General features: G+C 37.5%; 1 protein-coding gene across 1 annotated transcript in view; it reads left to right on the top strand.

Moving 5' to 3' along the window:
• Positions 1-2301: 2301 nt before the first annotated feature.
• Positions 2302-22061, top strand: part of SLC35F5 (solute carrier family 35 member F5) — a 36661-nt gene continuing 16901 nt past the window's right edge. Inside the window, exons 1-10 of the mRNA XM_072757589.1 lie at positions 2302-2596; positions 3278-3368; positions 3722-3863; positions 7126-7269; positions 10266-10328; positions 12447-12528; positions 13295-13485; positions 18745-18826; positions 19459-19546; positions 21747-21811. Of these exons, the coding sequence (XP_072613690.1) occupies positions 2557-2596; positions 3278-3368; positions 3722-3863; positions 7126-7269; positions 10266-10328; positions 12447-12528; positions 13295-13485; positions 18745-18826; positions 19459-19546; positions 21747-21811 (988 nt within the window). The 5' untranslated portion in view covers positions 2302-2556. The remainder of the gene's footprint in view (positions 2597-3277; positions 3369-3721; positions 3864-7125; positions 7270-10265; positions 10329-12446; positions 12529-13294; positions 13486-18744; positions 18827-19458; positions 19547-21746; positions 21812-22061) is intronic.

Genomic DNA, 22061 nt, shown 5'->3' on the forward strand with positions numbered 1-22061 from the left:
ACTTGGGAATCCAAAGAAGGGAAGGCCTGAGATCAGGATGGTGTCACAGCACAGAAACCACACCAGAGTCTGTTGTCATACAGCAGTATAGTGAAATTTCCTTCAGTGGATACTGGAAATATATATATATATATATATATATATATTTTTTTTTTTTTTTAAGATTTTATTTATCCAGGAGAGACCGAGAGAGAAACAGGTAGAGACACAGGCAGAGGGAGAAGCAGGCTCCCTGTGGGAGAGCCTGATATGGGACTCGATCCCAGGACCTCGGGATCATGATCTGAGCCCAAGACAGATGCTCAACCCCTGAGCCACCCAGGTGCCCCTGGAGAAAATGTTAATGGAAGATTAACCTAGGTTGGAGATACTTGAAGACAGCTGGTCTAGAATTACCTTATTTTCATTACCACAAGAATATCACAGCATTTGTTCCTTAGCAGATGCTCTGGAAATAGGTGGTGATAATGGTAACTTGCATTTACCTGTATTTATAAAGTGCTATCATTTACATTATTTAATTAGGAAAAAGCAAACAGCATCCCTATATTTATAGATAGGAGAACTGAGGCAAAATTGAGAGTAAAATAATCCTTAAGATTACATAACAAGGGGATCCCTGGGTGGCTCAGCCAAGCGCCTGCCTTTGGCCCAGGGCACCATCCTGGAGTCCGGGGAGTCGAGTCCCCCCTCGGGCTCCCTGCATGGAGCCTGCTTCTCCCTCTGCCTGTGTCTCTGCCTCTCTCTCTCTATCATGAATAAATAAATCTTTAAAAAAAATTACATAACAAATTGTGATCAAATTAAGATTTAGAACATGGTTTTCCTGCTCTGAGGAGGTATTTATACTGCTGTTATTTTTTCAGTCTATGTATCATATTATGAGCTTGACATTCTAAACGACGTTAAAGAAAGAAAAGAATAAAAAAGGTGCTGGTAAAGGTATGCAACCAAATTTCCCCTAAGTAGTAATTTCAAGTATAATTTAGTTGAAACAAGTAGTTTCAAGTAGTAATTTCAAGGTTAAGATTTTTCTAATTCTGAATGATAAGTTTTCTGAATGATTCTCTAGAGGCACGATCATTTATTTATTAGAAACTGATTGGAGGGCAGCCCGGGTGGCTCAGCGGTTTAGCGCCTCCTTCAGTCCAGGGCCTGATCCTGGGATCTGAGATCGAGTCCCACGTCGGGCTCCCTGCGTGGAGCCTGCTTCTCCCTCTGCCTGCGTCTCTGTGTCTCCCACGAATAAATAAATTAAACCTTTTAAAAAGAAACTGATCGGATCAATACAGAAAATGTCCATTGGTATTATTTCATTTAGTCATTTGAATATGTATTTAACTTTAGTGAAACAAGATAGGATTTAAGAGAATTAAGAAACGCACTATATCGTCAGTATGAAAGTAAGAAAATTCAAATATTTTTTTGTGTGTGTGCCATCCGAAAATGTTAAAAACGCCCTGGTGGTGGGTAACTTCCGCTAAATTACAGAACCTTTTAGCCTTGTATTTGTCTTCTGAATACAAATTAGGACTTAGGCCAGGCTTTTTTTTTTTTTTTTTTTTTTCTCATAGGATATTCAAAAGACAGTTAAAAGAAAAAAAAAAATCTATACAGCTCACTCCATGTGTGGAGTTCTTACTATGTGCCATGAACTGATCTAAGCCCTTCACACCTGGACCCTGATGTAACCCTGGCACGTGCAGGTGTGTACAGACGCCTGAGCGCGTGTGGACAGACAGACAGGCAGGCCCAGGAGGCGGGAAAGCCGAGGGCCGCGGAGGTGAAGCAGCTTTCTCGCCCAGACACAGCGTCTAACTCCGGGGGCTGGAACCCAGGATGCATATGAGAGTCCAAGTTCCCCCCGAGCCACTTTGCTTTTCGGTGTCCTCCTCCTCCAGAAAAGCTTACGGAGAGCTTCGCGGCCAACCTGTGCAGAATCGGAGCCGCCCGCTGGCTTCCGAGGGCGGGGCCGCGCGGCTCCCCGGCCCCCGCCCCCGCCCCCGCCCCCGTCCCGCGCGCAGCCCCAGCCACTCACTCGCGCTCCGCTCCTCTTCCACCGCGCCCCGGCGTGGCTCCTCGGGTCTCCGCTCCTCCCCGCGCCTCCGAGCTCCGCCCCCCGCCCCCCGCCCCCCGCGGCACACCGACCCGCGCCGCCGAGTCGCCCTGGAGACGCGCCCACGCGCGGCCCGCCGTCGCGCCGCCGTGACGTCACCCCGCGCCGCCGCCGTCGGGCCTGGGGGCCGGGGGGCCGGGGCGCCGGGGGGCGGGGCCGCGGGGCGGGCGGGCGGGCTGGCCGGCGGGCTGGGGGCGGGGCCGGGGTCCAACTCCGGGCCTCCGCGGCCATCGCTGCCTGCGCGGCCCTTTCGCCTCGCCCGCTCCCCGCCCTGCCGGGCCGAGTGGGGCCGGGTGGCGTCCGAGCCGCGCCCCGAGGGACACCGAGGCTTCAGGGGCCGGGCCTCCGGCGCAGCGCCATGTCAGGTACCGCGACGGCTCAGTGAGGCCGAGGCCGCGGCCGTGGCGCTGGGCGGCGGCGGGGCCGGGCCGAGGCCGCTCATGGTGCCGCCACGACGCCATCGCGGGGCAGGAGGGCCAGGTAGGCGGGCGCGGGGAGGGCCCCGGAGTCCCCCGGAGCCGCGGCCGGGGTCCCCGGGGCCGTGAGGGGCAGGCTGACGGGGGCGTGGGAGCCGCTCGGGCGCCGCCTGCGCGCCAACGGCCGCTCGGGCGGGGGAGACCCGGGGCGGCCTCCGAGCAGCTGTTGTCGCGGGAGGCGCCTCGGATCTGAGGGAGCCGGACGCGGTGACAGGCCGCGGGGGGGGGGGGGGCGCCGGTGTCCCCCGTCGTGGGGCGGCCGCCAGCGCCCCGACACCAGGTGACCCGGCTGCCGCCCGAGGCATCGGCCCCGGAGACACGCTAGCGAGGCGGCGCGCGTGCAGACGCCGCGGCTGAGGAGGGCTCCTGGGTCGGGAGAGGCCGGTAGGGCGCGGCGCTGGGGAGGCGCGGCGGAGCTCCAGGGTCGCCGTTCGTTGAAGATTTTTGTTGTGTTTTGCTGTGTTTTCGCACCATGAACTTTTCTGAGTATGACTTGAAATACGCGGTGAATAACGAGGCTGGAGAAGGAGGGTCAGTCCTACGCAACCTCCTTTGGTATCTTTCTTTGATCCGTTCACTTTGAATTTCAAGAGGTTTTTTTTTTTTTTTTTTTTTCAAAACGCGATGGACCTTATTTTGAGGGGTTTGATGTTTTTCATCAGCATCATTTCGTGGCTGTTCGTAGGTGCGCTGGGTTCTTCACGCCCTTTTGGACGGCGATCTGCCAAGGTTTCAGCCGCTGCCCTTGAAGATCTCAGAGAGGCCTTTAAAGTAAGGTAAGCGCCGCTTTTAATTTATTGTGTGGCTTTTCAAGCACAAACGTCGAATCTTTCTCGAAGAAATGTGTGGGAAATATCAGAAAGGGAGACAGAACATGAAGACTCCTAACTCTGGGAAACGAACTAGGGGTGGTAGAAGGGTGGGGGGTGGGGGTGACTGGGTGACGGGCACTGAGGGGGGCGCTTGACGGGATGAGCACTGGGTGTTACTCTGTTTGTTGGCAAATTGAACACCAATAAAAAATAAATTTATTAAAAAAAAAACCCAAATCTTTCTCGAGTAATTTTCTCGTTTTCTACGGTCATTTTTTCAAAAACCTTCTCTAATGTCTGTATTTTCTGAAAAACAGACTGCAAATGGTGTGTGTATTTATCATGAACCGGATGAACTCCCAGAGCAGTGGTTTCACTCAGCGCAGGCGGATGGCTCTTGGGATCGTCATTCTCCTACTTGTTGATGTGATATGGGTCGCATCCTCAGAACTTACTTCGGTAGGTAGTTCTTGTCGAGGAACGGTGTTGCGTTATAGTGACTATAGTGACGGTGTTAATCTGTGGCATCGCGCTGGTCATTTCTTTTGCAGTACTTTTAATGTTGAATTGTTTATATTTTCTTTGATGAGTGAATTCATGTCAATTCACGTTGAGACAAAAAGTACTTTTTTGTATTTTTGTACAAATACAAAACCTTATTTTTTGTTTTGCGTTTTGTATTTATGACTTTCTTCAATCCTTTAGGGAGAGTTGCTTTAAAAATGAGACTATATTGCCTATTTTCTTAATATTTAACTGTGCATTTGTTGTTTTCTTTGTTTTGTTTTCTTTGTTTATAAATATACTTTCTAGTGGAACAAGTGTCTAGGATACAAAGCCATTTGCCACCATTTAGTGGAAAGTATGAATGCTTTTGAACAGATGCGTGAAAGTGATCAGAGCTTTCGTGTACAACTCACTGTTGTGCATGTGCATGGGTGCATGCACATTTATACATCTGCTGATTCAAACATTGTGAGATATGTGGTATACGGTGATTGCATTCAGTTAGATTTTATTTTACCTTTATCAGTATCCTCTTGATAGTAATGTGTTATTTTGAGTGCACAAAATAGTTTTTCTTTCTAATTATATATGTAGTTAGTTTATTCTGTTTGGCTAACAATCTATATAAAAAGATGGGCAATTTTATTTTCAGAAATTACTGCTTTTCAACTTACATGTTGTAGTCTTAAGGCCAATATACAGAAGGAAACTAGCATTTATAAAATGAACTTAAATGTCAAAAGGAGCAGTTTGCTACTGCTGGTCATCTCACATCATAGTTAAGTAAATAGTTGACACTGACATTCTAGCCAACGAATAAATAAATTTTTAGCTGTTTTGGAAGTAGGCTCTGGAATACAACAGCCCGTTTATTATATTTCACTCTTCCGTGACTTTTTTTTTTTTGGATGAACATTCTGTAGTTCACAAAGAAATTTCTTTAATGTATTAATTTTTTTTATTTTTTAAAAGATTTTATTTATTTAGAGGATCCCTTGGTGGCTCACCAGTTGGGCGTTTGCCTTTCGCTCAGGGCGTGAACCCAGGGTCCTGGGATCAAGTCCAGCATCGGGCTCCCTGCATGGAGCCTGCTTCTCCCTCTGCCTGTCTCTCTCTCTCTCTCATGAATAGACAGAGAGGCAGAGGCAAACGCCCGACCGCTGAGCCACCCAGGCATCCCTTCCTGGAGTATTTTAAAGCATATTCTAGCCACTTGTCATTTCACCTGTAAATTCTTTCACACTCCTCTCAAACTGAAAAGGTTCTAATTTTTAAAAATCTAATCATGCCATTAACATATCTAATAAAAGTAATTATAATTTCTTAAAATTATCTGATACCTGGTCCATCTTCAAATTGCTTTTAAGTCACTTTCATTCCTTAATTGTATTCTGCCAAGCCCTACCTTTTTTTTTTTTTTTTTTTTTTTTTTAATCATGCTATTGAGTTGTTGGAAAACTGGATCATTTTTCCTGTGGGATATATCATGCTGTCTTCATCTACTCGGGGTGCCACAAGAAGACTGTGATTAGCCTGGGTGGCTCAGACAACAAACATCTATTTCTCACAGCTTCTGGGGGAGAGATTTGGTATCTTTTGAGGACCCTATTCCTGGTTCTTAGGTAGCAGTCTTCTCACTGTGTCCTCAAAAGGCTGAAAGGTCAGGAAAGCTCTCTGTGATATCTTTATAAAGCACTAATTCCTTTCATGAGGGTTCTACACTTGACCTAATCACCTCCCAAAGGCGCCATCTCTTAATGCCATCATATTGGGAGTTAGAATTTTAAGATACTAATTTTGGGAGGACACACTCCATAACACATGCACTTCAAATATGGCTGGTTGTTTCCTTGGAGTGTCATTTAACTTGCTCCTCCTTTTCTCTTATTTCTTGTAAAATGGTAGTTAGCTGTAAAGTCCTGATTTGATTCAGGTTCAGTTTTAGGAAAAAAATAACCTTGGTGGTACTGGGTACTTCATGTGACAACATATGAGGCACGTAATGGCTGCAAGTCTTACTTTGGGTGATGCCAACTTTTGCACTATAAAATTTTTAATGAACTTTTAGGTAGTAGTCAAATATCTATATGATTATTGCCCAGATGGAGTATTTCATTAGGAATTGTGAAATGATGACTTTTTTTAAGAGTCATTCCTTGTGCACTTATTAACTGAATTCTTTAAGGAGAGGTTTTCACCACTACTGTTTAGTTATCCTGAAACATGGTTTATGTAGGAAGGGTTGCATAAATCTTGATTCTTTGTTCGTTTTAGAGTAATGCTGCTTAGCAACTTCCAGTAGTAACCATAGAGTATCCTCATACATCCATGGATTTTTGTGTATTCGATGTGTTTCAGTCGATTGTAGTTACTCCTTTTTAATGCATAAACTGTACTATCTTTGACCAGTGGGAGGCTCTTCAGATTGGCTGTACTGTCCTCTCAGTATGACCCTATTAATCTTTAATATCCTATTTGCTTTCTTTTCTGGTGCAAGATGGCCCAGGCTGCATGTTTTGATTTGATTATTTCTTTAAGATTCTATGGTTCCTTTTATTACCAGATGATACAGATCACCATCTGGATTCTATAGGTGCCCGTTCCCCTTGGGTTGTCATTTTTTCTGGGCCTTTCAATGCATATAGGATTAAGTTTTATATAACTTACTAAGAACATTAAATTTCATGCAGTTTTATTCATACACCATTCTGCTTTACTGCCTTTCTTTATCCTGTTACTCTGAACTATTATTCAACCCTATACATACAGCTCCAGAATACCTTTTCTTAGAAGACTTCCGTAGTCCTTAAAATGATCTTCCGCCTTTGGTAATCCTATGGAACCTATATAACCGTGTTGTGTTACATAACATATTATACTGTGTACTTTTCATACACACACACACACACACACACACACACACACGAAAAGAAAGACTGCCTTATTTTTCCTTAGCTCATAGCACAAATATTCTTGCGTAGTAGGTTTTTAATGAATGTTAAACAAAACCTCTTTTGGAAGTTGTGTGCTGGTTTGCTTGGGAATATTATCCTTTGTATACAAGCAAATATAATGTTTAGAAATAAGTAAAATATTTTTGTGATTCCTTTTGATCTCCCACACGAACTTTTAGAGTTAAAAATAATGTGATAGCCTTATTTGGTTGGAGATAATTAAAGTCATTTCATAGTTTATATAAATTTTTCCTCTACAGTATGTTTTTACTCAGTACAACAAGCCATTCTTCAGCACCTTTGCAAAAACATCTATGTTTGTTCTATACCTTTTGGGCTTTATTATTTGGAAGCCATGGAGACAACAGTGTACAAGAGGATTTCGAGGAAAGCATGCTGCTTTTGTAAGTTTTGAACTTTAAATTTTTGTTGTGGAGGGAATTCATTTTTTCAAAGTTTAAAGTTATTACTTTCTTGAAGGATAGTCAGATTTTAGGTTATTTAGTTAAGTGAGGATAGCATGATATAAGAAAGCTTTTGTCCAAAGTTTTAAATTTATTCTTCTAACCAACTTGGTATCAAAATATCTTATGAGAAATCAGAGGTACATAATCACTTTCTCTCCCTTACCTCATAATATCCTGTGAGTTGTTAAAAATATTGAACTAGCCCAAATCATTAATGTGGAGATGAAGATGAAAATGAAGAATATCTGGAGTCTTTGGTCATTTGCATACTTGATGAGTATCATTAATAGTTGTAAAGCTGCTTGTTAGAAATAAAGTAAATAAAGGTTTAATTTATTAAAATGAAAATAGCTTATTTCAGGCCATCTTTCAGATGTTTGGCTAACCAAATTATATTCTTTCCATGATGTAATGTAACATGCTGATTCATAGTGTTGAAAGAAATGGCAATTTATATAGTGATAGTATCTTCTACAAGTAGAAACTAAATTTTTGAGAATGAAGAATATAAAACTGCCTCTAACTTTTCTTTTTCCACTTTCTTTACTTATTTATTTATTTTTAAAGATTTTATTTATGTATTCATGAGAGGCCAACAGAGAGGCAGAGACATAGGCAGAGGAAGAAGTCGGCTCCTTGCAGGGAGCCCGATGTAGGACTCGATCCCCGGACCTGGGATCACGCTCTCAGCTGAAGGCACACGCTCAACCACTGAGCCACACAGACGTCCCATCCTTTTCTCTTCTTTGAAAATTGTGATAGAATATACATAACATCAGATTTGCCATTTCATCCTTTTTTTCTTCACCTCCTTTTTTTTTTTTTTTTTTTTTTAAATCACCTAGGTGATGATTGTAGGTGATTTATTTTATTTTATTTATTTATGATAGTCACAGAGAGAGAGAGAGAGAGGCAGAGACACAGGCAGAGGGAGAAACAGGCTCCATGCACCGGGGGCCCGACGTGGGATTCGATCCCGGGTCTCCAGGATCGCGCCCTGGGTCAAAGGCAGGCGCCAAACCGCTGCGCCACCCAGGGATCCCCACCTCCTTTTTTTATTGTAGTAAAGTATATATGACAAAATTTAGAATTTTTACCATTTTTAAATGTATAGTGGCATATAGTGAACATTTTAAATGTTCAGTGGCATTAACTACATTCACTTTGGTATGCAGCCATCACCACTGTCCATCTCTAGCACTTTTTCATTATCCCAAAGAGAAACTCTGTACCCATTAAATAATAACTAATTCCCATTCCCCATTCCTCCCAAATACTTTGTTTCTCTGTTAATATTTTTCTTTTATGTATACATTTTTTTGTACATCAAACTAGTATTATTTCTCATCTTTTCTAATGAACACTTTCTGTTTTTTACTTTGTAAAAATAATACATTATAGAAATCCATATATATTATAGTATTACATGTAGGGGCATATGTATATACTATGTGCATATTATTGACCATTTAGAAAATATAGAGGAACAGAAAGAAGAAAATAGTAAATTCCATCTTTCAAGGAATAACCCCAGAGTATTTTGACATGTATCCTGCCATTCTTTTCCGTGTGTGTGTTTTTATTTTTTACAAAAGTGAAACTATACTATTATTTTCTGTTTTACAATTGGCTTTCTGTTCTTAGTGGTAGGTGATGAACAACTTTCTGTGTAATTTAGTATTCCTAGAACATTTTTTAATGTTAAGTTTTTTTAAATTGTAGTAGTGATGCATGTTCATTGTTGAAGACAAATTATGGTAACATGAGAAATAAGACTGGTCTGTCCATATATATATATAGATATGATACTTTCTATAGCTATGTGTTTATGTGCATATATTTAAAATTGTGGTAGAAGTAAGTTTAGTCTATATCATTGTCTAACCTGATTTTACTTTTCACTTAATATATCATGAATACTTCTCTAGGCTAATACATAAACATTTGTTACTGTCTTTTCTAATTAATTTTCTGATTTATTTCCCTGATATATTGTTTTTACCTTTTATTTTGATACAAGTAAATAGAAACATCTTTATACACACCTATAGTTATTTACTTGGGATAAATCTCCAAACCATAATTGTTGGGTAAAACAATAGTGCCATTTTTTCAGGTTTTTGCCTCCTCCTGTTAAATTATCGTCTGAAGTTCACATCTGTGTTAGCAGTGCTTAAGATTGAATCCTTACCACAACCCCCACGTTTACCACTTTGATAGGTGAACAATAATATTTTGTTTAATCTACATGCTTTTGGTATTTCTTTATATATTTGTTGCACAATAGAATTCTTTTTAGAGTTGTCTATAGTTTTGTTAGGTTTTGTATATTGACTCTTACTGACTTACAGGAATTTTTTTAAGAGCCTGGATTTTGGTATTTGAATCTTGTTCTGTCATTTGCTGATTGTGTGACCTTGAACAAGTTATTTAACCTCTTCACACTTTAAGCAAGGATAATGATAGGGTAACTGGGTGAATAAAAACGTGCTTGTACAGCACTAGCCTAGGGTTCTCCAAGTATAATCCAGTCCATTGATCCATTTAGGGGGCTCTTGATGTCATTACTCTTATCACGATACACTAAGATGTTATTTGTCTTTTTCACTAACCCACATCATTTTCCTTTTCATCTGAAATGTTATAATAGTATTTTGAAAAGGTCGTAAGTTTTATATTTAGACAGACTTGGGTTTTATCCCTGGCTCTGTTACTTAGATGAAATCTCAGCCTGTTTCTTTATCAGTAAGTGGAGATGATAATACCTGCCTTGCATGGTTGAACACTTGGCATTAGCTGCTATTACGATTAATAGTAATTACACTCCTATAGGTCTATTCTGGATTTTTGGTTCTATTCCTTTGAGCTGTGACTGACAGCAGCCTTGCTTTGTAACATTAATTTAATTGAATTTTATGTCCTATTATCTGTAGTTTGCAGATGCTGAAGGTTACTTTGCTGCTTGCACAACAGATACGACTATGAATAGTTCTTTGGTAAGTGCTTTTTTTCTCATCAGGAGTGGAACGGGTGGAGTTGAGCCATGACAGGAAGGACTGAAATAGCTTTATAACACCACTATATTAGGATGTAGATAAATCCTAATATTGAGTGCCCTCTGTAAGAATTGTAATTTGGTACTTTCTTTCCTGGGACCTAGAAGTAAGCAGTTCAGCCTTCTGGGGAGAGAAGGGAAGAGGACATTGGTTAAGGAGTGAAAATCCTAAGGTGTGGTCCTTTGTTGTTTGTTTCTCACCAATTTCATCACTTTGTTTCATTATTATTATCACTTAGAAGCAAATACACTTGCTTGACACTAAGAACATAAAAGCAGATTGTTCATTCCACAGGTTTTTTTCCACAAATTTTTAAGAGCGCTTTTTAAAAATTTATTTATTTATTTATTTTAGAGAAAGAGAGTATGAGCAGGAGGAGCAGAGGGAGAGGGAAGGAGAATTCCTGCTGAGCAGAGAGCCCGATGGAGGATGGAGCAGGGCTCCATCTTATGTGCGAGATGACCTGAGCCTAAACCAAGAGTCAGATGCTCAACTGACTGCACCATTCAGGCATCCCTAAGAGCTCTTAATATGTGTTAAGCACTTGTTCTAGGCTCTGGAAATATATAGCTTATGTTCTAGTATGTGAGAGATGTGTGGGGCAGAAGAGACAGATAATAAGTGAGCAAGTAAAGTAATTCACATTTTCACTTATTTTCAGCATTTATAATCTAGTTGGAGAGAAAGTATGTAGAAATCTGTTTTTTTTTTCTTTGAAGACCAAAACTAAAGCACCTCTTTAAAATGTATTGTTCCAAATGTGGCATTCTGAGAAAAATTTTAAAGTTACTCAAAAGTCTAATAACACCAGTTTATAAAGCATTAGCTTGGTGGCCTTATTGCCAATACAGTTTTTGGCTTGTTGGTATGTATGGCTTTTAGTACTATAGTTGGATGTGAGGTAGGTTACCAGATGCTGTAAAGATTTTATGAAGCTTAGGGAGGATGTCATTCTGTTTTTCTGGGATCTTAAGAAAGCAAAATTCATATCAGTTGCTTCTGTCAGTATAGAAGGCAGAGTTGAGGTGACAGGGTATTCTTCTAATACTCTTCTGCTAACTTGCTATTACCAGTAAGATGGATATGTCAAATTGTTCTAGGCCAAATGCTTTAATGAGAAGTTCAGTGTAATGAAGAGACTGTGTCTGTTTTCAGATCCTATTGCCTCTTCATTTACTGAATAGTTTTCATTGGCAGAGTTCTATGCCAAAAGCTAAAAGAAAATTAAATAAAAAACACTTTTTGTTAATTTAAGAAACAGCCTAGTTGGAGAATTGTGCCTTAAATATAGATTATTTAAAGAACATTTATAAAAACAGTAGAGGAATTCAGAACCACTTAAAAACAAAAACCTTGAGAGCATGGTTAGATAAACCTGGCAATTCTGTTGTCTACTACTTGATTATATTTCTGTTCCTAGGGGAGTTTTTTAAAATACCACTTTATGAGCTTATTATGAGGACTAAAGAAAAAGACATATTTAACTGCCCTGGAGTTGGTAACTGGTACATTGTAAGAACTGATAAGTGGTGGCCCTTTTTTTTACTTGTCTATTAATCCTGTAATGGTTTTCAGGAATCTTAATCTTTAGTTGAATCTAAAGTAGTAAGAAGAAACAATTTGACAAATACATACACACATTATCTTGATAGTCTCTTCATTATCTGCCTTCACCTTTAAATTACACGATCATCAAGGGCAGAGACTTTGTCTTCTTTCAGTCATATATCCCTTAGGATCTAGAACAGTTTCTGACATAGTAGAAGCTCAGCATGTATTTGTTAAAAGAATAAATGAAAAAAAAAAGAAGAATAAATGAAAAGGAATTGGAGATAATCTGTTAGCTTGAAAGAGGTCTGGTTTTATGACATTTAAATGTTAAATATAATGTACCAATGCTGTTTGATACATTTTGGAAAAATTCTGTGTAAACATGGTGGTGGACAGCTGTGTTTTAAGTGGTGTTTGCCATCAAAATGGCATCAATTTAAATTTTAGCCAGTATATCAGCTATTATACTTGCTGTTTATATTTGTTTGTGTTTTTGTTACATTCTAGAGTGAACCTCTGTATGTTCCTGTGAAATTTCATGATATTCCAAGTGAAAAACCTGAGAACACAAACATTGATGCTGAAAAAAGTAAGCAAAACTTAGAATTTTATAACTTAGAATTTAAGCCATCCTCAAACTTAGTGATTTTATGGGTTGACTGGGATAACCTGGCATTTTTTCTTTTCTCTGTGGTATTGGCTTGGCTTGTCTTCCAGAAGTTTGACCAGAAGTTTTTATTAATTAAACCAGAAATAATTTCCAACTATCAGAAATCCCTATGGTTTCATCATAAAAATAAAATATTAACAATATTTTCTTCAACCATGCCATTTGAGGCTCCTAATAGCAAATTATGGGAGTTTCGTTGGTTCTGTGAATGGAGTAAAGAATGTCAGCTTCAGTGTAAGCACAGTATTTATCCATAATATTCTCTTGCAAAGAATGGACCTCTAGGGGAATGTTAAGCATTCTTGACCAGGAACATAATTCTCGTAAATTGAGTATCTAGGAAGAAAAATCCACATAAAATGTTTACCATAAATGCTAAAACAATAATCATAGTATAATCCTGAGCTAGGCAGTTGTGTATGTACATAATTGCCAAACCCTTCTTTGAATATTGGTCTCATTTTAAAACCTTTAAAACATTTTTATGGATGAAAATGTTTTTTTTCTGTTAACTCTTTGAGCAGAGCTGCCCCAGGTAATAATAAAACTCTGGTTTTTCTTTGCTGTCCAAGTCTGATCATATATGAATTAAAGAATATGCATTTATCAGTAAATTAAAACTTGTGACTTTTATTGGATGTGAGGGGAGACGTTAATGATTTTGTATTGTACTTTTCCTTTTAAGCTCCCAAAAAGTCTCGTGTAAGGTTCAGTAATATCATGGAGATTCGGCAGCTTCCATCAAGCCATGCATTGGAAGCTAAGTTGTCTCGCATGTCATATCCTACTGTGAAAGAACAAGAATCCTTACTCAAAACTGTGGGGAAACTTACTACAACTCAAGTAGCAAAAATTAGCTTTTTTTTTTGCTTTGTGGTAGGTCTTCTCTTTCTTATATGTTTAGAACTTGAATTTTAAGATGGTATATACATACCAGCAGTATGCTATTGAAGCATAGCACTCTTAGGTTGCTTAATCATAACTTTAAAACTCAGCTATCTGGCCATAAGAATAATTAATAGTTATTTTACACTGATATATACAAAGGCTAGAAAATACCCAGATAAGAGTTTACCGTATGCATTGATTTTGTCAAATAAGTGGTTTTGTAGTAGTATAGAAAATTCGTGTAAATGTGGTCAGATATTTTAGCAAGTACTCGAAACATTTCTACAGAATTTCTTGTATTGTTAATAGCTTTTCTCTTATGTTAATGTAGAAACTAAAAATGTGCTAAAGATTTCACATAGAATAATCATACAGCAAATATTATTTTGCAATAAACTGGGATTAGACTTGTCTGAGTTAGTGGAAACTGAAGTTTAGAATTTGTTAATGAATTTCAGGGCTCTTTCCTATATATGCCATTGAAAGCAGCCTAATCCAAGGTTGTTTATATGAGCCTTTAAGATTTAAATTTAGGGCAGCCCTGGTGGCCCAGCAGTTTAGCGGGTGCCTTTCGCCCCGGGGTGTGATCCTGGGGACCTGGGATCAAGTCCCCACATCAGGCTCCCTGCACGGAGCCTGCTTCTCTCTCTCTCTCTCTCTCTCTCTCTCTCTCTCTCTCTCATGAATAAATAAAATCTTAAAAAAAAAAAAAAAAAGATGGGATCCCTGGGTGGCGCAGTGGTTTAGCGCCTGCCTTTGCCCCAGGGCGCGATCCTGGAGAGCTGGGATCGAATCCCACATTGGGCTCCCTGCATGGGGCCTGCTTCTCTCTCTGCCTGTGTCTCTGCCTCTCTCTCTCTCTCTCTCTCTCTCTCTATCATAAAAAAAAAAAAAAAAGATTTAAATTTATACTGAGCTTTTTTAAACACCAGAAAATGCAGTGCTAATGTCAGTATCATTAGCTTGATTATAAGATTATTTTACTACAGTTTTGCCTGATTGCATAGCCCATTTTTTTCCATTCTCTTCCTGAATAACATCTAGTTGAGTGATACCTTGGTTAATATCAGAAAAAATTTTGGTGAGTTATGATAATTACATATATACTAAAATTAAAGGCTCATACATTTGGATTATGCTATTATTTTTGTTTGCTTGTTTTAAATGAATGTAAGGCATGACTAAGATTTATCATATGTTACCTAATTTTCAAATGAGACTTGAAGAATAATAAAAGCATCTTATAGTAAAAGTCAAAAACAAAGTAGAAAAGATAAGAAATTAAACGGGTAGTATGTGTGTGTGTGTTGGAAGGAAGCTGACTGTGGAATGGGATGACTATATCAGGAAGTCCAATTTAAAGGAAGAAAGCTGGGATCCCTGGGTGGCGCAGCGGTTTGGCGCCTGCCTTTGGCCCAGGGCGCGATCCTGGAGACCCGGGATCGAATCCCACATCAGGCTCCCGGCGCATGGAGCCTGCTTCTCCCTCTGCCTGTGTCTCTGCCTCTCTCTTTCTCTCTGTATGACTATCATAAATAAATAAAATTTAAAAAAAAATTTAAAAAAAAATAAAAAAAAATAAAGGAAGAAAGCTACTTCAAATGAGCATGCAGTTCATCTCTAGGCAAATTGGTAAAAGGAAAACCTCAATTATGCAGCTTATGGCCTATTAAAAGTTAATATTTTCCTTCATTGGATAAAGCAAACTTTGTTGCAACTCACTACTCTGAGAGAATATATTACATAAATACATAGGTACTATTCCATATAATGTGCCGATTTACAAATAGATATGTGCATATTAAAAGCCCTTTAAAAAATTGTGGTAAAAATATACATGCTATAAAATTTGCTGTCTTAACCTTTTTTTTCTCATTTTAACTATTTTTAAGTGTACAGCTGAGTGGCATTAGGCACATTCACACTGTTGTGTGACCACCACCATCTATCAACAGAACATTTTCACCCTGCAAAACTGAAATTGTATATCCATTCAGTAATTCTCCTTTCCCCTAGCCTCTGACAACCAGCATTCTACTTTCTGTATCTGTGAACTTGACTGCTCTGTACCTTGTGTGTGTGGAATTATAGACTGTTTTTCCTTTTATGACTGGCTTATCTCAGCATAAAGTCTTCAGGCTTCATCCTTATAGCATGTGTCAGAACTTTTTCTTTTCTTTCTTTATTTTTTTAGAACTTTTAAAGGATAAGTACCATTTCACTGTACAGATATATACTACAGTTTGTTTATTCATCGTTGATCTGCACTTGGGTGCTTCCACCTTCAGTGGAAAAAAAAAAAAAAGAAAAAAAAACCCTCTAATAAGTTATAAGAGTAGAAAACTATTTTAGTCTTTAGTAAAGGCATTTCTTTAGAAAGAGTAATATAGTCCAGGTATATAGCTTTTTGGAAACTCTGATGCGGTTTAGAGCAGTACTGTTCAATAGAAGTATAATATGAGCCTCAATGCAGGTGTCTTATGTATTTTTGAATTTTCTACAATTAGAAAAAAACTTCTAATTACATTTTTAAAATTTTTTAAAAAGTTGGGGGACAGGGCAGCTCTGGTGGCCAGCAGTTTGGCACCACCTTCGGCCCTGGGTGTGATCCTGGAGACCCGGGATGGAGTCCCACGTCAGGCTCCCTGCATTGAGCCTGCTTCTCCCTCTGCCTGTGTCTCTGCCTCTGTGTGTGTGTGTGTGTGTGTGTGTGTGTGTGTGTGTGTGTGTGTGTCTGTCATGAATGAATAAATAAAAATCTTAGAAAAAAAAAGTTGGGGGACAGGCACTAAGGAGGGCACTTGATGGGATGAGTACTGGATGTTATAGGTTGGCAAATTTAATTTAAATTAAAAAAAAGTTAAACACGTTAATTTTAATACTATATTTTTATTTAACTCACTATATATGAAATATTTTGATATAAAATTTATTGATGAGATAGTTTATATTTTTTTAGTACTGAAATATTCTAAGCATTTCATTTCCTACTTTATTTCAGTTACCATTTCATTTCAATTTCAGTTTTTATTTCAATTTTAGTTGCTAAACATTTCAATTTGGACTAGACACATTTCAGTTCTTTAGTAGCTACATGTGGTTAGTGGCTAATGTATTGTACAGTGCAGGAGTTCATGATTACTGCATTTGCCAGTCCTCCTTGAATATCTTTTGTCTTGTTTTTTTTTTTTTATTTTTTTATTTTTTAAATTTTTATTTATTTACGATAGTCACATAGAGAGAGAAGGAGAGGCAGAGATACAGGCAGAGGGAGAAGCAGGCTCCATGCACCGGGAGCCCGATGTGGGATTCGATCCCGGGTCTCCAGGATCGCGCCCTGGGCCAAAGGCAGGCGCTAAACCGCTGCACCACCCAGGGATCCCTATCTTTTGTCTTGTTAGGGCTCATGATGTTTTAATTTTTCTCTGTAGAATAGAATTTAGGTCATACAGTGTTTATCTAGAATATTTTTTATGATAATTTTCAAATAACCTACCACTCATGAAATAATAAAATATATAAATTATTTGTGATAGACTATTTACTATAAGTGGTTGTCCTCAACTGTGGAATAATGAAAGGAAACACTGTAAGGTTAATTTTTATTGGAGAATAATTGAGATGGGTCTTCTTTTGTAATGAGAGTGCCGTGTAGAATAGGGTGTAGAATAGGGTGGTCTTTCCAGAGTTTATAGGTAATGATGATTTCTTGTGATTTTTGAATGGCTGTTACCTGAATGATCTGTCTTTATTTTTTTATCATGTATTAGCAGAGACCAGTAAGATTGTTTGGAAAATGAGCACAGTATTTATGTGTGAAAGTTGTAAGGACAGTGGGTCAAGAAAACTAATTATCACCCTATAAGTCTTATTTGTTCTTGTAGATAAGTCTCCAAAAGATAATTAAGAGCAGAATCTTCTACCTTTTTTCTAGCACCTCATATATGTTTGGTATTGTTCATCTTAGATTGCTACCTCATTTTCTTGTTTAGAAAGTCCAGTGAAATTGCCTAGGAAGTCAGAGGTCTAGTGATGGTGTCAGAATCACTTTACCATAGTTTTACCCTGGCTTTCATCTTGAGTACAGTATAGAATTGACTAAACTCAGCTATCTGCTACCTTCTAGCAGTGCTCTATGTCTTTGTTGCTTAGTTGAAATGTAAATGCTAATAATTATAGTACTTAACTACAAGTTCTGAGACAGATCAGGAGATGTCCCTCTCTTAAGAGAGGATTCCTCTGTGGAGTATGAATATGTTTAAATATCAGTGATGCCAAAAGCAGATAAGCAGTAAATTTACTTTGGTACTTTGGTTGACTCAGCAGTCTGCTTCTTAGTGTAGATATTAGTGACACTCAAGCACATGTGCACCAGGAGGCATGCACCAGAATGTTCATAGTAGCATTGTTTGAAATAGTCAAGAAGTATCATCAACAGGAAAATGAGTGAGTTGTGGTAATATGTATTAGAATATATAATATCAAAATAAATGAATTTTGCAACCCCTCCCACACACCTACACCAGGCCTCATAAAAAAGAAGTCATCTTTCTTATTCCTTAAATCACATTAGGCACAATATTGAGAATATAAGAATATCTTTGCCTAGATGAGCAAAAGAAAAGAAAATAATCCTTGTAACTAGAAAATTTCCTCTAATTACATCCAGTTATGAAAACTCTTTGTATTGTGTCTCCAAACTGAGAATCAGAGAAACAATCATAAATAGCTAGCAAATTCACATTTTTCATTGGACATTTTTAAATTTCCAAAGTGCTTATGTCCTTCTATGTATCAGTCTACCTAGCTAGCTATTTTGATTCATCCCCATAGGTGTCATCTTGCTCAATAGATTTCTCATCGTGTTGTGTTCATCTGTACATATTTTAATATTTGAGAATTTCCTCAAATTTAAATTTGGTTTAGATGAACTTTAATAGAATACTAGAAATGCTTGGATACAGCAAATTTTAAAATTGATTTGATATGGTTTATCCTCATTTTTAAAAAAACCTGAATGCTAATTTTAACCAACTGTTGTTCATTTCTTAAGGGAAATTGAATAGCAAAGATCTTAGATCTAATTATAAATGCTCTCTTTTTAAGCCTGTGATTTTTCAATAGAAAGCAACTTTTCAAAAGCTCTTATGTTAAAGTATTTAGGGAGGAAAAAGAGGAGGGGCCTATAAATTAGGACAGATATAAGCATGTCATTCATTAGGTTTCCCTTTGTTTTCTTTTTTTTAGTGGTTTCTGGCAAATTTGTCATATCAAGAAGCACTTTCAGACACACAGGTTGCTATAGTTAATATTTTATCCTCAACTTCTGGTAAGAAATTTGTCTTCAAATCTACATTATAAATTGAGAACTATTTTTGTTTTTATATATATATGTATATGTATATATGTACATATAAACATAAACACGTACGTTTTTATCTTATTACAAATTATTACATTCATTCTAGTGTACATTAGTGCATTGGAACTATATGATATTTGTAGTTTTATGCTGTGGCCTTGTGCTATTTATATTCCTTTGCTTATTTTATGGTATTTTTTCTATAACAGTATTTAAAGTTTTTATAGACTGGTTCGTTGTATTGTAGTTGTCATTCTTTTCACATATTCTTTCTGAAGCTCTTTTTCTAGACCCTTTGGCTAGATGTAATTGCTTATTTCAGAACCATAATTTACCCTGTGAAAGATGTTTTATTTTAAAAATCGAATCACCTTACTAATCTGGGAGAGGAAAAGTATTTTTGAAGCTATAAAAATAACTTGAGCACACATGCTTGATTATGATGAAGTCATAATGCTACTCTGAGTGCTGAATTTAACTGTCTTATTAGTTTACAGTAAATAGGGATATATTCTATCTGTATTGTTGAAATAAACATGATTTAGTTTAAAGGCTGTATTTTGACAGTATTTAAACTGATGAATCTTTTTTCTTTCTAGGACTTTTTACCTTAATTCTTGCTGCAGTGTTTCCAAGTAATAGTGGAGATAGATTTACTCTTTCTAAACTGTTAGCTGTAATTTTAAGGTAAGAATATAGCATAATAGCTAGTTATTTCTGCTTAAAAATATGATGTTTAAAATTTTTTCTGGTAGTGACATAGGATAAATATATATTATAGTATACTAAATAGGCAGAGAAAGATGATAAAAGTAGGTTTAAATGGACATCATGCTACTCAGCCTGTGTCGCATCCTTAACTAGTATTCTCAGTGGTCTTGGGGGAGAGTAACTGGAGGGAAGGACCCCCCAAGGCAGCTTTGGCTCCCATTCATAGGAGGACAGACAATATAATACTATATATTGTACTGATTCTTATGTTTAATATAATGTGGCAACTTAACCCTCATTACCTTCCAAGTTCCTATTTCCTTTTCCTAAAACAAATTCCCTTTTTTGCTTCAGTTTTGGGTTTTACTTCTGTTTCTGGAAGTCAAACATGCAGTCTTCTCTGATTGACTCAGCCTCAAGTGATACTTCAGTTATTTTCTGTATAAATCAGTTGGCAACTTTGCATTACCGTATAACATCAGTATAGTCAATAACTGTATTTAAGTCTTTTATTTTTATGTAACTTTGTATGTGTTTGTCTTGTCTTTTCCATGGTTTATAAACCTTTAAAGGCCAGAGCCTTTTTTTGATAGTTATTTGTGCCACCAACATTCTAGCCTAGGGCTTTGCTTACCAGCAGTACTCAAAAAAGATGTGTCGGTTTGATAAAGCTGTTGTTTTTACTGAAAAGAAAGCAGAATCAGAGAAGGTAATAGAATGATTTAAGAGAGTAATGTTTAACTGTCAGATCTGGGTTTGAATCAGGGCTTTTGTTCTTTGTTTCTGTCAGGTCCCTTAAACTCTCTGAGTTTCTTAATGAGAAAATGATTATAATATCTACTTTCCAGCCTCGTTTTAACATTTGGTGGAAATGTATATAAAAAATGATTATCATGGGGACTGAGGTGTACTTGGCAAAAAGCTAAAAACTCACTTCATCAATTGAGAGACAAAAAAAAGTGTACTCTCCATGTAAACTACCTGGAATTTAATCCTGCTTCCATATTACTAGTTTTGCAATTTGGAGCAAGTTTCTTGTCTGTGTCACAGTTTCCTCACCTGTAAGTTGGGAATACTAGTAAGATTTGTCTCAAAGGATTCTTATGAGGATTAAATGAGTTAAAACTTCTAAACCGCTTGTAACAGTGTCTGGTGTATAGTAAGTGCTCAATATATTTAGTCATTGTGATTATTATTATCTAAATGGAATTAAAACTTCTAATTTCTAGTATGCTATGAGTGCTCAATAATTAACAAAAAATTATAATATTTGAGACATTTGAATACTTAACATAAGGACTAAATTTGACTGATGCTGTAATTCCATTAAGGGAAAAAAATTTAAATATTCCTCTCCCATGCCACTTAGGTTTTTGGATCAGTAGATGAAAGAATTAGACTGGCTTTAAAAAAAATTAGCACTATTTTATCTGCTTTAAAAGTATGTACAATTACAAGATGCATGGAAATAGAAAGATGATATAAGCTCTGTGAGAACAGAAACCAAATCTGTTTTGTTTGCTGCTGTAACATGGTACTTAGCTCAATAAATACAAATTAAAAACTTTTTTTTTCAATAAATAACAGTTGAATGAATGATCTCTGATTTCTCTACACTTTTAATTCAGTCTTTTTTCATTTAAGGAGAGTTTTTTGCTATTTTAGATTTTACCAGTAGGCAAGAGTTAGTGCTACTGCTAGTGTGGATATACTATATGTATATCTTCAAAAAAAAAAAAAAAAAGTTTGGAAGAGGACTGACAAGTTGGTTACTTCCTTAACTGAAAGGCAGTAGGTAGCATAGGAGGTAAGAATACTTAACTAGAAGCAGACTGGCTGAGTTCCAGTCCCAGCTAAGTGATTTTGGTCAAGTTACTTTGTATGTTTGTACATTAGTATAAAATGGTAATTTTATAAAATAGTAGTTTTATACTAAACAGTACCTTTATTATGAGGTAATTTGTACATTTTGAATTAAATGAATACAAGTATAGCACTTACACTGTCCTGTTAATATTGTTAGATATTATTAATTAAATCACTAAATTCTTTGACAGATATAGTTTTACCCTACTTTGAGAGTAGTCTACATTGCTTATACATAATTTTTATCTTTATTATTAGCTCCTTTAAGGAATTTATTATTTGCTCATCAGTATTACTGTTATTCTCATAGCATTGGAGGTGTTGTGCTGGTAAACTTGTCAGGGTCTGAAAAATCTGCTGGAAGAGATACAATAGGTAAGTACTGTGACTCCACATTCTTTCTCTTAAGAGTATACAAGAAAATTTTGTACATGTCATTATTTGTGTCCTTGTGTGCATGTGTGTGCACACACACAGGGTAGGCACTAAATGGGGCCTTTTTGAAACTTTTCCTTTGGAAATAATGTAAAAAATTTCAAAAATACTTCACAGAATTCTCATGTAGCCTTCACTCAGATTGTCTGCTAGGTACATAATTGCAGTACAGTTATAAAAATCAGGAATT

This window comes from Vulpes vulpes, chromosome 5 (genome assembly GCF_048418805.1).
Source record: "Vulpes vulpes isolate BD-2025 chromosome 5, VulVul3, whole genome shotgun sequence".
Classification (NCBI taxonomy): Eukaryota; Metazoa; Chordata; class Mammalia; order Carnivora; family Canidae; genus Vulpes; species Vulpes vulpes.